General features: G+C 46.6%; 1 protein-coding gene and 1 long non-coding RNA gene across 2 annotated transcripts in view; one reads left to right on the plus strand and one right to left on the minus strand.

The window, feature by feature from the left end:
- Nucleotides 1-819, minus strand: part of LOC114612635 — a 1,692-nt gene extending 873 nt beyond the window's left edge. Inside the window, exons 1-2 of the long non-coding RNA XR_003710055.1 lie at nucleotides 608-819; nucleotides 154-256 (exon numbers count right to left, since the gene is read on the minus strand). This is a non-coding gene — a long non-coding RNA (uncharacterized LOC114612635). The remainder of the gene's footprint in view (nucleotides 1-153; nucleotides 257-607) is intronic.
- A 2,615-nt stretch (nucleotides 820-3,434) lies between these two features.
- St8sia1 (ST8 alpha-N-acetyl-neuraminide alpha-2,8-sialyltransferase 1) overlaps nucleotides 3,435-15,572 on the plus strand; it is a 122,009-nt gene continuing 109,871 nt past the window's right edge. The window contains exon 1 of the mRNA XM_028757594.1: nucleotides 3,435-4,187. Within this exon, the coding sequence (XP_028613427.1) occupies nucleotides 3,955-4,187 (233 nt within the window). The 5' untranslated portion in view covers nucleotides 3,435-3,954. The remainder of the gene's footprint in view (nucleotides 4,188-15,572) is intronic.

Consider the following 15,572-nt stretch of genomic DNA (forward strand, 5'->3'; position numbering starts at 1 on the left):
TATAATATAATATAATATAATATAATATAATATAATATAATATAATATAATATAATATAATATAATAGCATTACTGGGAGGAAGTGAAAGCCAGGGAGAGGAAGTAGGGTATACTTAAAGGAAGTAGGTCTCTGGGAGCAGATGCCATCTTACCTGGCCTGTGAAAACAGCCAGCCATGGTAGACGGAGCCTTCTGTAAGTACCAGCCGGCACCAGTCCCTCCTCTTCTAAGGTGCTGAGTCTGGTGTTTTGTCACCTGGTAACCAACACACATATAACTATCAGTCATTATCTTAGGGATGAGATGTGCAGCTCAGAGTCTAGAGTAATAAATTAACGTTATTAGATTAATAGATTAATAAGTAACAGGTGGGATTGGAACTAGGCTAGCCTGACACAGAGATTAGGGTTCTGTCTAGGAAACATAGTTTAAAATGCCTGAGTAGTTAGTCCCCGAGCAAAGCATGTGTCCGGTACGTACTCTCAGACGTAGATTACAACAGCATCCCAAGCCCCTTGCTGAAAGCCATTTAAATCAAGGGCCTGGTTGTCAGGAAAGATATCGAATTTGAAACACTAAGGCACAGAAGTTTGTACTTGGCCTTACATGGTGCCAAATAGCGAGTAATTTTGAGGCTGGACGCTTTATAGAGGCAAGAAGCAGTTCTTTCTTGAGTTTGCACGTGGGTAGGTTTGCGCTGGCAGTCGAGCCAACAGGAAGGACGAAAGCCACCTTCCTGCTTTCTCCCAGTCGTGTAGACGCGGCCCATGGAGTTCCCACACAGACCAAACAGTCTGTGTTCCCAGAGGCTGGGGAAGAGTTCTGTAGGGAAAGTGCTTACAACAGGAAAGCTCATCTGAGAGTCTAAACATTGACCAGAATCAGAAAATTCCAGAAGCATCTGGAGTAGGTCAAAGGGAGTGAGAGCAGGAATCACAGATCCCTGAGTAATACACTACCAAGCCTGCATCATCATCATCACCATCATCACCATCATCATCATCATCATCACCATCATCATCATCTTATTATCATTATTATTTTATTATTGTATTTATGTATATAATAAATATGAGTAAGCCTGTCATGGCATAGATGTGAGGGTCAGAGGACATATTTCAGCAATCAGCTCTTTCTTGCTATGATACGTTCTGGGGACAGTACTCCAGTTTTCGATCTTGGGTGGCAAGTGCTTTTACCCGTTGGACCATCTTGCTGGTGTGAAGGCTAGTGTTTTAGGTGGTCTGCGACTACCATACTATCGAGGGAGAATTTCATGGCCACTTACCTTTGAATGAGTCAGTAGATTCGTAAGTATGAAGGGAGGAAGAACATATTCAAGACTGTGGCTACTACGCGCTGACAGACAGGACACCTTGGAGACCTGGAAAGGTGAGGGGAATAACACTGCGGCCTTTGTTAATGCTACTGAGAACCAGGGCGTCAAATCAGATAAAGGTCTACCACAGGTTGGAAGACAGTGAGCATGATGTGTTTACATTGTAATACCCTACTACGTGGGAAATGGTTCCTTGGGTCCTCATGACCCCTGCATGACCTTTTGCTTGCCGGTTTATTTCGTTGACTCTACAGCTATATGGAGATCCGTAGGGAGTGAAATTGGGATTACTTGTGTTTTGTTTAAATTATAGGGAGGAAAAGTGACAGATGACGTGTCTACAGCCCTCAAAGATGGAAAATGTCCCTATTGTGCCTTCCTAGAACAGAGGAAGTTTGGGGTGGGAGAGATCTTCATTTTATTTTAACATCTGTTGTATTTTTAAATTATATGCCTGTAACTGTGTGGGGGTATGTTTATGTGTGTGCAGGTGTCCCAGAAGGCACCACACCTCCCCACAGCTTGATTTGTAGTTGTAAGCTACCCGCAGTGAGTGCTGGGAACTGAATACAGGTTTTCTATGAGAGTAGTGGGCTTCTAACAGCCGCAAGGGCAGTCTTTATTTTAACTAACAGTATTGGTTCCACTCTGCTGGGGGCTGCCTGCCTGTAGGGGCACTGAGCAGTCTTCTTCTTCTTCTCCTTCTCCTTCTCCTTCTCTCTCTTTTTTTTTTTTTTTGGTTTTTCGAGACAGGGTTTCTCTGTATAGTCCTGGCTGTCCTGGAACTCACTGGGTAGACCAGGTTGGCCTCGAACTCAGAAATCCGCCTGCCTCTGCCTCCCAAGTGTGGGATTAAAGTCGTGCGCCACCACCGCCAGGCCAAGCAGTCTTCTTAAGAAAAGCAGAGTAATGCTGCTAGAAAGACAGTTGTCAGAGTTTGGTAGATAAAGTATCGAAGTCTCAAGTTTCACTTCTCCCTACTGAAGGTGCTAAAAAAGACTGCAGGGCACAAACTAGTCAGTGTGGGCCGTCTGGAACGCTGCTCCAGGCTGAACAAAAGGAACTGTGGTCTGAGATTTCGGTCCTGTGCAGACTAAGCCAGCTGGTTTTGGAGGCTGCAGACTTTCTTCTTTGTCCTTGCACAGGACGCTTAAGCAAACAGAATAGGCAGCCGCTAGGAGGTACCCGAGCTTTTTCTGTTTTCTGCTAGGGCAAGCAGAAATGGCTTACAGTGAGTCTCTCCACTAGGCGGGTCCAGGCGGGTGGCGCGTTTCCAAGGTCGTGGTTGTGATAAGCTTGCTTTTGCAGCCTTTTAAGAATAAACAGCTTTTTAATTTACAGAGGCAGAGGAGGCATTATCTCCCCACAAGGTCTACAGGCGAGAACGCCAGCCACATGCATATGAGGATGCCCCTCTGTTCTCTGTAGGGTGGAGGCAAGGTGGTGGATCCCAGCGTGCACGCACCTCCCCTTGTGCCCGCTAGCATCAGTGTGTGTGTGTATGCGCGCGCGCGCGCGTGCATGTGCCTGAGCGTGTGAGCTCGCGCGCGCGTGCACGCAAGTGCGTGCATAGAATCGTAGCTAAGCACGGGCTGATCTGATTAAGGGAGCCCAGGAAGGAATAAATATTCGCCAGCCTCCTCACTGCTCGTTTATAACCAATCAATTGCAGAAAGGCGAGGGTGACAGCAGCCTGGGCACAAGGAGTGCGGGTCCCCAATCTGTGCATACTCGGGGATAGACACATGCGCGTGTGCACGCACGCACCAGAGGGGCTGCTGCTCTTATTGTGTGCCTCCCTCTGCAGAGAACAAGGGCAGCGGCGAGGGGCCTGCACCCCGGGCTAGCGTCGCGGCTCCAAGCAGGTCACGGGAGGCAATTTCGCGGGTGGGGGAGGGAGGGGGAGACCTTGATTTCCACCAATCCCGGGGCGCGTGTCTGCGGAGTCCAGGGCACAGCGGAAGGCTGCGGCGCACCGCTGAATGAACTGATGAGAGAGAGTTCTAGGGTTGCCCGGGAGGGGCGCGGAGCGAGGGTCCTGGCGGGCGCGGCTGAGGCGCCGGGGGTGGGCTAGCGGTCCCGGGCCATCGTGGAAATTTCCAAGGACTTGGCGTGGCGCGGAGAGCGCATCTGAGGGGTGCCGGGCACCTTGGCGGCGCAGGAGGCGGGGAAAGGGCGGTGCAGGGCGCAGGAACATCTCTTTCTGGAAGGGACACAATCCGTCAGACGTCCGGGAGCTAGCCGCGCCTCTTCCAGGACCCTGGCCGAGGGCGACCGTGATGCTGCAGTAAGGGCGGGAGCAACCGGCCCACAGCTCTTCACTGCTTCATCCCTTCAGCGCCCGCTATCTGCGTGCAAAGACACCAAGGTTCGTGATTTGCCCGCAGGCCACTTCTCTAGCGAAGACAACCCAGTAAAAGTTGCATTGGAGAAGATCCTTGTAGCTGACCTCTGGGGGCCGTGGTTTGGGGGTTCCCCAGCCGTGCGTTTGCGAGCTGGAAAACCAAAGGTGTGTGTGTGCATGGGGGGCCGGCCACTGGGGCATCCTCTGCTGCCACTTTGCCCGGCGTTGTGCTGAGGCTCCCACCACTGACCCTGGGACACTGAGGCTGCGATGAGCCCCTGCTGGCGGGCCTTACAGACGTCCAGAGGGGCCATGGCCATGCTGGCGAGGAAATTCCCGCGTACACGGCTACCCGTGGGAGCCAGTGCCCTCTGTGTGGTGGTCCTCTGTTGGCTCTACGTCTTTCCAGTCTACCGGCTGCCCAACGAGAAGGAGATCGTGCAAGGGGTGCTGGCACAGCGCACGGCTTGGAGGAGAAATCAGACGTCAGCCAGGCTCTTCAGGTACCTACTGTTGGCCGTCGCTCCCCTCCAGCATCCTTTCCTGCTAGTGTGCTGAGGGCAGGGTTAGGTGTGAGGCTTGCCCTCCGTGCCTGCGTGTCCAACCTCGAGACTTAAGTCAGGGTCTCTGTCCCATTCCTCACCCCAAGAGGCGTTTCAAGATACCTTTACAGAAATCAAAGATTTGTTATCTGTCTCTAGTCCGTGCTGTTTTTGCAATTGACCCATCTCTGTGGGAAGGGAGACCCAGGACAACTTAGAGCCGATTACTTTCAGAGAATTTATTTCTAAGACTCTGCGGATATTCGGTGCTGAGGAGGAGTAAGCTAGAAGCAGGTTAAGAGGCGTTCGGGGGGCAGTTGGTAACATAAATCAACCCTGCAGGAATGGTTAGCAAACCTCCAGTCACGAAAACCTGAAAAGTACCCAGGCCTTCACCGCGGCTTCGCGCAGCGTGCCCGTTGTGAGTTCGGAGCACGGAACCATGACCCACTAAGCGTCGGACCTGCACGATTTTTGTGTTGAAATTTCAACAACTTTTTGATGACATATTTTCTCTTCTGACCGATTTTTTGGGAGAACAAGTTACTAGCCCAAGGTCATTTGTTATCTTCGTATGACAAAGTGCAGGTCCGGAATCCTTACCACTCGAACACTCCGAAGCACCGGCGGCCTTTTTTTTTTTTTTTCTTCCCCTTAGACTCCGGAATATTGGTGGGAGGTGTACGTGAGGAGTGAAATCAGAAAACAAAACCCAAGGCCAGGTTTGAAAGGAGACAGCACAGAGTTCTCCAGCTGGTGGTTTCTCCTCTTGGGGGAGGTGCTAATTTGAGGAACAGAAGACAGGTTAGTAACACAAGTTGGGTAAGCTAGACTGCAGCGCAGATAGGAATCTCTTTACCTGTTACCTGCATGTTGGGGGAACTGGCAGGCTCTGACCGGGACCCCGGGACAATGCCTTCTCATCTTCAGCCCTGGCGCCAAGTTTTTGCCTTCTGGTGGTGGTCTGAGGGAGGAGCTGAGAGACAGGCAAGAGCCAATGGAAGCCTTTTCTACTGCCATTACGGTCTAAAGCAAAATCTTTAAAAATAAATAATTTTCCTCCTTAGGCCTATTTCTGGAAAGGCAAGAGGTTATACAGTTCTTCCAGAATCTAAAGGAATGTTTCCTTTCAGCTGATATTTTCTTTCAAATTTAGAGGGAAGGTCTTTTGCTTTCTTCCTCGCTGCTGGTCTTCTTCACTCTGCCTTTGTTAGTTTTCAAAGAAATTCCACTGTCCTTGAAAGTACCCAAAGATGATTCCTTTTCCACCTTAGCAGTGTTGTCTGTTGGGCTCTGAGGCAGGTGGAATGCATACCATCCTGTGGTTCTTCACAGACAGAAGGCACTTCCGAGTGGCTCTTAACAGGGAACAGGCACTTTTCAGTTCAAGAAATGACTGGAAATGAGTAAAGACCTGTTATATATATTGAAGGCCTGTTAGGAAATAGATTTCTTTTGAGAGGACACTGTCAAGAGCAAAAGGTTTCATGATGTGATAAACAGAGGCAAATGTTTTCTGGGACACATTTGCTCCTGGTTGCCTTTATGCCAGGGTGGCCTTCATCCTTTAACTTGGTTTCTGTGTTCAGAGAATGCCTTAGTTAAATTCATCCACTATCAGCATGCATACTTGAACTCGGCATCTGCAAAACTGCAAAAAAGCATCTATTTCATTGAAAACAAGTTAAATGTCACATTAGAATCCAGAGTTTGCCCAGTGCCTGTGTTATAGCCGACCCCAGAGCAAATATCTTCTGGAAGTTATCTAACTCTTAGAATCTTGGCTTTCTTATTTATATAAAATATAGACAATCATATTTCCTTCCCAGGGTTATTCTAAGGTTTAAATAAATTATATACATAAAAACAGATACCTAGTATCTGATACCTTGTGTGTCCAGAAGGGGGTCAGTCTGTGATTACCGTACTCTAATTTCCTGCATATGGTACAACTTTAGGGGTAGCATGTGGCCTGCCTGTTGGAGTTCTGAGTGTCACCTGTCAAGTTATAGACATATTTATCTATGCTTCTATTCTTGATTCTATTGATAATTAATAAACAGAGACAAGGAGTTTGGAAAGACTTGAGAAATTTAATGTTTGTTAAGCTAATACACTTTTTTTTTGCATTGAAAATTTATAAAATCCCTCATTTTTGGACATCCATGTTATTAGTTTGTGTGCAGGAGTATGTGGTTTTGATAGACAGTCTAGTTAGAGGGCTTTGCGGCATTAGAGTCTCCACTTTGACAAGAATGTGACTTTATTATTCTAGTCTTAAACACCTTTGTGGATACAAAGATGTATATACAATTAAGCACTGCGTATTTATGTGAGGAGATAGTCACAGACTTGTTGATGAATCCTGGGATAGCGTCATAGACATGTATATACATAGAGAGATATACATGTGGGCATGTATGTGCAGTCACTTAGCTAATACCTAGTGTATAACTGCTGCATACCTTATATCAGGCCCATAGGACCTGAGCATTTAGTGTGGAAGAACTGACCTCTCACTACGGACATGTGACAAAGCAAAAAGGTCGACCTCTGGCATCTACATGCACACACACACATGTGCACATACACCCACGCACATGTCCTGCATTCGTGTGCATACACACAGAGTCATTTTGATGAATTAATACACCTTCCAAAGCCCTGTTGATGGTAGAGAGGACATCCCTATGTTTCCAACCCAGTGTCTCAGATCCTCTCTCACCCTTTGGATTCGTCTTGATTTTTCTGATTTACTTTTCCTACCCCAGAGCCTGTGGGTCAACTTCTCTGGTGGCAGTGCTGTCAAGCAGCCTAGGAGACAGCAGCGTAGCAGTCCGGAGCTATGATGGTTGTGAGCTAACCAGGCTCTCACAAGGTGGTATATCATCAGCCCCTGTCCAGAAGCTCACTGTCCTCCTGCTCCTGTAGACAGACAGCTCACACGGTAGGACGTGCCAAGCTAGAGGGATGCCTGTCTCTCCATGAGCTCCTTACCCCATTCCATTTGTTCTTTAGAAATGAGGCCCCATCCAGGACTTATTCTTAGCACCAACATGGTAACAGCCCCGACACCACAGCCAAGCTAACCAACTAGTACCGTCTTGTAATTGGTCCAGCTCTGTGAGGGTCTTTTATGTGTTTTCTTTTAAAAGGATTTATTTATTTTTAGTTTATGACTGTAATTGTTTTGCCTGCATGCATGGACACCTCTTGCATGCCTGGTCTCCATAGAGGAAAGAAAGTGGCACTAGATCCTCTGGAACTGGAGTTATAGATGGTTGTGAGCTGGGTGCTGGCAACTGAACTAGGGTCCTGTAATAGGAGCAGCAAGTACCCTTAACTGCTGAGTTGTCTTTGCAGTACCTCCCTCCCCCTCCCTCATTCCCTGCTTTGTCAATGCCAATTCCCTTCAGAAACTTAGATTAACAGATAAAGATGGACGTGTCTTGCTTCCTCAAACAGAAGGACTTTCTAGACTCTGACAGGAAGAACAAACCTAAATGCACAAGGCTGTAGCGCACTAGATGTTGAGCCACCCAAAAGATGTAGCTTATAAAATAAGATGTGTGAAAACTCTACAGGGGCCATAGAGCAGTAGGTTTGCCTGGAACTGTAGCCATGATTTGGGGCCATGGCAACAGAAGTGTAAGCCAGGTACTGGGGAAGTTCACAGAACTTGCTCCTTGGACATCAAGTAGAAGCAGGGAGATCAGCTTTCAGAGAGGAGAGAGGGTTTGCCGTTTGTCACAGGAGGATGAGATGGGGTAGTGGGTAGAAGGCAGGTTTGGTAAATGGAGAAAAGGATGTGGTTCCTTGTGGAAACTTCTCAAGCAACCATTGGAGACTCAGGAGGCAGGCTGGCTTGGAAGTCGGTGGTTTCGATCTCTGATGCCTTTATGGCTTGTTACTTGTGAGATGATGACCCACATTAGCAGTGTTAAGATCACCAGGGAGTATGGGAGATGGAAGGTGTATTAATTCATCTATGAATTAATAATATATATGCAAAATATATTATATGTATGTATATACATAAAATATATTATATGTATTACACATATATGTATATATATGTAATAATATATGCAAAATGACTCTGCATATATGCATACGAATGCAGGACATGTGTGTGGGTGCATGTGCACATACGTGTGTGTGTGTGTGTGTGTGCATGTAGATGCCAGAGGTCGACCTCAGGGATCATTTCTGAAATATCACCTACCCCGTTTTGTTGAGACAGGATCTCTCCCTGAACCCGGAGTTTATCAAGTAGGCTAGGTTGGCTGACCATGGGACAACAGGAGTCCTCCTCTGTCTACCTCTCCAGCCATGGATGCTTAAGGCTTCAGATACCACCACATTGTCTTGGTGAGAAGGGCATAGCTGTCAATGTATGGCATAGATATCAAGTGGCTCTTGTGATAAGAGATTATGGAACCAACTTTGAAAGTGTATCTTGGGGACAAGTTGGTGTAATGTGTTTTGACAGTTAAGAAAATAACCTAGAAGCTGCATATTGGTGCACACTTGTAGTCCCCAAACTTGGGAGACTCGGACAGGATGAGAATCATGAGTTTAAGGTTACATAGAGCAACTGCTTCGACAACAAACAAACAAACAAACATGCAAACCAAAATAAAATGTCATAGCCATGTTATGGTTTAAAATGTGGAAGTGTCTCAGCAATAATCATCATCGAAAAATAGACTTATTGGATACAAAATGTGCTTGGGCTCGTTCTTAGAACTTGCCCCTAAAGCTACTCTATAAAGTGGATTTTTTTTTTAATGACTTGATTTACAGACAAAATTATGGGAGTCAGAGAAATCCAGGAACAAAAAGGTGGAGGTGGATTTTCAGTCAGGAGCTGTTTAGTTTAAACCTCCTGCTCTTCTCTGATGGTGGTGGGCCACCGAGGGACACATGCTGCTCTTCTCTGATGGCGGTGGACCACCGAGGGACACACGCATCTCTCATAAGCACGACTTGGTTTCCTTTCTCCGGTATCATCGTCAGTCTAGGTTTGGTTTGCATAATGGAGTAACATCGGACTCACTATTGTCCTGGAAACAGACCGCGCCATGTTGATTTTGTGCATCTTTCCTTTGGCCTCAGCTTCCTTTTTGCGGGGGCGGGGCGGGGCTGGGGTGGGGGGGTGGGGCTGGGGGGGGGTTCACATCTTCCTGGTCTTCACCAGTCGAGTTACAATGTAACAATGTAAACAATGCTTCTGACATTAGCTCCCATTAACCTAATCTCACCCTCGAGGGCTTCATTGCCCACTGGCCTGTAAAACTTTCCTTGTAAGTTTGCTCTGAGATCAGATTAGGCAGCGAGTTAGAAATGCCTGCGTCTGATCTCACATGTAATTGATGCTCAGGCCACGGGGCCACTCCTCAGCTTGGCTTCCTTTAGCCTCCTTCCCTCCTGGGCTGTGTTAAAAGCATCTCCTCTGTTTCCTTCTTCATCTCTTTTCTCCTCCTCTCCCACAGTTCTTTTATCTTTTGTGTGCAGGTACACATGTGTCAGCTCACCCCCACTTTATACTTTGTGGCAGAGTCTCTGGTTTCAACATTAGATATGGAACACAACAGTGACAAGTTTCTTGGGATTCTCCTGCCTCCAACCTCCGATCTCACATGGGAAGAGCAGGGATTGCAGATCCATGGTACTATACCTGTTCTTTGCATCGGGGTTCAGACTTGGGCCCCTATTCTGACCCAGCAAGAGCCATTTTCCCAGGCCTGTCTTCTTTATGGCATGTGCATATGGGTAAAGCTACTGGGGAGACTGAGTCAGGAACTTTAAGAAGATCAAGATTTGCTTGGGCTCTGGGGTAATTTTCAACCACATCAAGATCCTGTTCCAAGATGAAATAGGGGAAGAGAAAGGGAGAGAAAGAGGAAGTGGCAAGAACAGGGTGTTTGTGTAGAATGTATCCAGCTTTTTAAGAAAAACAGAGGGCTACTTTAGGAACGAGTTGGGCTAGCTGAATGATTGTGTAAGTCGGTTTAGAGTGCCACTTGTCTGAAGTTTGTGGTTTGTCTTGGATTGATGCTGACTCCAGTTCTTCTATAGTCTCTCTTAATGGTACCGGGAAGTTTTTAGTAAAATACAAGGCTTTTGAGCTTTTGCTCAAATTTGGTTCTGTGGGAAGCTGTGTGACCATAATCCGGTTGCTAAGTCTCTCTGTTCCTTTGACTTGTCATTTGACTTTGTGCATTTATGATGACAGTTAAGTCAGAAGCTGATGGAGGAGCTAGGACAATTCTCACCTGGATGACTGACAGGGAGGGCTGTTTGTACCTCGAAACAGCCTTGACTCTGGGGACTTGGGGACTCAGTTTATGGCCCTTGTTCTGTTATTTATTAACACTTGTAACTTTAAATGATTTATTTGTTTGTTGAGGCAGGATCTAATGTAGCCCAGGCTAGCCTCCTATTTATCATGTAGTAGAAGCTAGCCTTGAACTCCTGATTCTCCTAGGTCTACTCACATCCAGTGTGCTGGGATTTCAGATAATTTATTTAGTCCTTTTGGGTCCTGACTGTTGTTATTCAGTAACACTGAGGGGACTAGGTGCTGAATAATCTCTAATTATTAATGCATGCTGAGGAGAAAAGCCATTGGGTATAGTCTGTGCCTACAATTGTCCCTTTTGTGAAGGTCTATGTGGCAATAGAATGTGACCTTCTGGGATACTCACAGATTCCATACTGGGTACTGAAAGAACTGCATTGTGGCCTGCAGTTAAGAAGATAGCAGGCCTCCTCTCAGAATGCTTCTTATGGGACAATGTATGTATGTGTGTGGGAGATGCAAGGAATCAAAACAGGTCTGTGATTTTATAAAATCTGAAATCTAGTAACTGAATCCTGCCTCCTGCCTCTCAGCATGCACCTGTACAATCCCAGAACTCTGGAGGACTGCTGGGGCTTGAGACCCCATCTAAATCTCTCTCAACAACAACAACAACAACAACAACAACAACAACAACAATTGCAACTGCAACAAAACAACAACATTTTAAATAAAAAAAAAAGAAATTTACTAATATAGTACCCCAAGGGATGCAGTCTGGCAGCTTTGGGTGATGCTAATGATCTTGAAGCAGTTGATTGATTTCTCTGTCTGGGGAGCCATCTTGAGAGAAAAACCACCCAGACCGTGGGGCTGGATGCAGATGTGAGAGGTGCACAGGCACAGAGGCGCATGGCTCCCGGTGCTCACCAGCCGAGGTCTCTGCTGAAGTCTTTATTTTCTGCGGCTGTGCAGAGAACAGGGTGACAGGAAACAGGGTGAAGTGGGTGACACCCACTTCAGTGTCTTGGCATGAGCAATATAGAAATGACTTCATGTTCCGCACATTTATTTAAGCATTTCACAGTGTTATTATGTATCTGATTTTTGGAAATAATGCACACTGGATGCAATTAAACATTTAAAATTCAATTTAAAACAATTTAAAATTCAGTAAAAAGGAGGGAAAAGACCCCCTTAATTCTCTAAGTGGTACTCAGCGTAAGCTCGCGGTTTGTGTGCGCCTCCTGATTCAGTTGTGCCTAATTTGTAGACATAGCTTTATAGCTTCCTTCATTCACCCAAAAATCATGCTCATTGGCATCTTGTCGTACAATCGTTATTTTCAAAATTATGATGATACGGCTTTATAGTTTTCATTTTTAAAAATTAGCATTTATTATGAAGTTTGTTGTTGTTTTCAACAAGTTACCATACAGAAGAGCTAGCTTTCCTAAAAGACAATTCATGCTGCTGGCAAAGTTGTGTATTGACCCTTTAAAAACTTTTCACTGCCTGTTGGGTGAGTGGCTATATTTACAGAAAAGTAAAAAGTCCCCTTAAAGAATTCCCTTTTGTGGCGGAGGACATGGCCCAGTTGGTAGAGTGCTTGCTTAGCATGTGTGAAGTCTGGGTTGAAACGCCAGTGCTGAATAAACTGGACATTGTCAACACACGGCCACTGTAGTACTTGGGAGATGGAGTCAGGAGAATCAGGATTTGAAGGTCACCAGAGACCAGAGCCTGGGATAAAAAAAAAAAAAAAGGCTGCATTGGAAATAGTGTTAACAGTAACACTGTTTATTTGCTTATTTGTAAAATAAGTGGCATCTAGCAAGCTTTCCTGTCCCTGTTTTCAGACATCCCATGCTTCTCTGTGTGTTTAAAACACCTTTACGTTGAATATCCATTACAGACTCTCTTCTGTAGAAACATCTCCGGTCAGCATCCTTTTTGGTTTGTTTGCTTATGTGTGTCACAGGTTCTCACTCTGTAGCCTTCAGACTCACTACAGTCCTCCTGCTTCAACCTCCCAAGTGCTGGGGTGAGCCACCACAGCTGGCTAAGAATTAACATCTGGGCAGCGTGATCCTTACCTGAACTGCCTCCGATGGTTGGTTGTTCATAGAAAGTCTTTGACTTTGGCCAAGGGCACTTTGGGTTTTCCCATCTTTGAAAACAGCAGAGGGTGCTTGCCTAAGACCCAGGAACACAATGGCTATGGACGGGTGGAATCCCCTCAGATGGCTTTTCAGGAGATCCAAGCAGCTAAGAGAGCTTCCAAGCACTGGATCTGACCCTGACACTGGCCCCTCCCTGTGAGGGCCTTTATTTGGGGGCACTGGCTATCTCTCCAAATTACCTTCTCCATTCCAGTACAGAGGATAATTAAACACTGGGTCCATTACAGGAAAATAACAATATCTTATCAAACCACCTCCAACATATTTTTCCCCACTGGGTCTTAAGCAATTAAATTAGATTGTAATGTAAAAAGAAAGGTAACCTTACTGCAAGCTGAGAAGGCTTACTTCTTACCTTACTTCAAGGCAAGAGGAAGAGGAGCTCAGTCCAAATAGAAACATTGCAAACGGCAACGGCAGGTTTGGGGGTTACTTCCCTAACATTGGAAGGTGGAGAGTGTCTGCAGGGGTTGAGGTTGGGTTACAAAGGGACCAAAGCCCCACCGTGACCTTTAGTCGGATCAGCATTTGGTGGTTGTACGGTGTAGAACAAGAGGTCATTGGCCTCCTCTGTCATTGTCCTGTGAAATGGCTGCCCACTCTGTCCCCTGTGGTGTTTGGGGGGCCAGTGTTCAGAGCTGTTTATGTTTATCTGTCTCACTCCCCATACCCTGGTCTCACTAAATGTCTAACACGTATTTGTTGGTTGGATTGAAACAGAATTGCCTAGGGAGGCAGTAGACAGCTGTCTGGGTGCCTGTGAGATAGGGCTCCAGTGAGGACCCAACAGATTCAGCTCATTCAGCACACCTCCATTCATTACTTCAGGAACAATTATATACTTGGCTCTTCCCTGTGTCAGACACTGTCATGGTGCCTCGTGTTAAGCCACGAGGTCACAGTTGCTCATACCCGCCCACACGGAGCACGTAAAGACACAGCATGTCAGCCGAAGCCAGCATCCTCTTCCAGTCTTACAACTGTGTTGTTTGTTTGTGATGGCAGACCTACTATGCGATCCAGGCTAGCCTGGGACTCATCCCCTGCTTCTGTCTTCCGAGTGCTGGGGTTACAAGTATGGGCCACCCCATCTGACTTTATTTCCTCCCCCTTTTCTTTTATTTTGGAGACAGGGTATTATGTGGCCCACCCAGGATGGTCTCAAATGAACTCTCTATGATGCCAAGGGTGACTTGCAGCTCCTCATCCTCCTGCCTCTACCTCCCTGAGTGCCCGAATTTGGTGTATGTGGTCTTTGGGTTGTGATCCAGGATCTAGTATATGATAGGCAAGCACTCTACCAACCGGGCTACATCTGCACTCTTCCGCTTGCTTTTTTTTTTTCCCAATGGGAAAAAAATAAGCACACATTCATATCACTTTCATAGTTTACAGTCTATGTCTGTATTTGGTACAGTGCAGAGAACCCCCCAAACCCTCCTAGTTCGTTCAGTTCTAGGCCTGTGCCATGATTGATGACAGGTCTAGGAACATCTACTGATTCTTTCTGTCCCGAGCAATACGTGAAATGTTGGAGGACAAGACACTTTAAGACAGGAGCAGACATCAGTTCCTACTGGGGAAGCTACAATCATGATTGCTCACCCATAGAATATAGCCTGAGGTGCGGGCTGGCTTGACTGGGACATTTGTAGCCTAAACTACTGCTGTACTGGGCCAGCCACTTGAGGGAAGGATAGGAGGACTGGCAGTGAGACCCTGGGAGCCAGGGTGAGGGAAGCTCAACTTGGAGGGAAAGCAAAAGCCATCATTTTTCTTTCACTCCATTTCTGATACAGAGTTTTTTCATAAAGTCCAGGTTGCCCTCGAACTCCCGTCATTACTTGAATCTCTGCCAACTACCAACTAGCCAAGGTGACTTTGAATTCTGAATGTTCCTGCCTCCATCTGTTGGAATGACAGGTGTGCACCACCGTGTCTGTCTGGTTTCCATTTTCTTAATAATGGCTCCCCTGTGTTGTGTGACAGAACTTTTCAAGGGGAGATACAACCCATGGCTATCCAGCCTAGACAGGGATTTCGCAACAGACCAAAGTATGGATGTTACCAAAGTCCAACTTGAGTCATGAGATTTACTGGGGTTACTTACAGGGTGTGGGTGAGGGGTCACTTACAGGAGTGTGAGTGAGGGGTTATTTACAGGGTGTGGGTGAGGAGTCACTTACAGGAGTGTGGGTGAGGAGTTACAGGGTGTGGGCGAGGGGTCACTTACAAGAGTGTGGGTGAGGGGTTACTTACAGAAGCATAAATTACTCAAAGACAGCTGCATCAACGAAGCCCACCCCAGCCTGGGTGACAGCTCACAAAAGCTAGGAACCTGGAACATACAGGCCAGCCTGTAGGCAGCTCAACAGGTTGGAGAGTGTCCTTTCCAAGCGACTCTGCTCTAAGCCTCCAGTTCTTCCAGGCAGTTGGTCTGGCTTCAGAGTCTTTGTAGTTTGGCTTCATCTTTAAGGACTCACAGCTTTTATTGCTTAATCTGGCGGTGAGTGAATGTGGTCAGTTTCAGGAACTTCCTGAAGCTGTTTTGAGTGGCTTACTTTGCCTTTAAGGAGCTTCCCTACAGGATGGAATGTTTCTGTCTTGGAGGAAACGTGTTACAGCCATCTCCAGCATCCCGACCTACCCCACCTCCTACCCTACTTCGCTGTTTTAATGAGTCTCTGCTTTGATTTGAACCCTGGCTGGGGATGAGTCCACTTTCTGTTCACAACTAGCGTTCTTAGGTGGAATCTTAGTGTATACTACCCACAAGAGGCCCTTTCCTTTCCTTTCCTTCCCTTCCCTTCCCTTCCCTTCCCTTCCCTTCCCTTCCCTTCCCTTCCCTTCCCTTCCCTT

The sequence above is a fragment of the Grammomys surdaster genome, unplaced genomic scaffold, assembly GCF_004785775.1.
Source record: "Grammomys surdaster isolate TR1022 unplaced genomic scaffold, NIH_TR_1.0 126176, whole genome shotgun sequence".
NCBI classification, from domain to species: Eukaryota; Metazoa; Chordata; class Mammalia; order Rodentia; family Muridae; genus Grammomys; species Grammomys surdaster.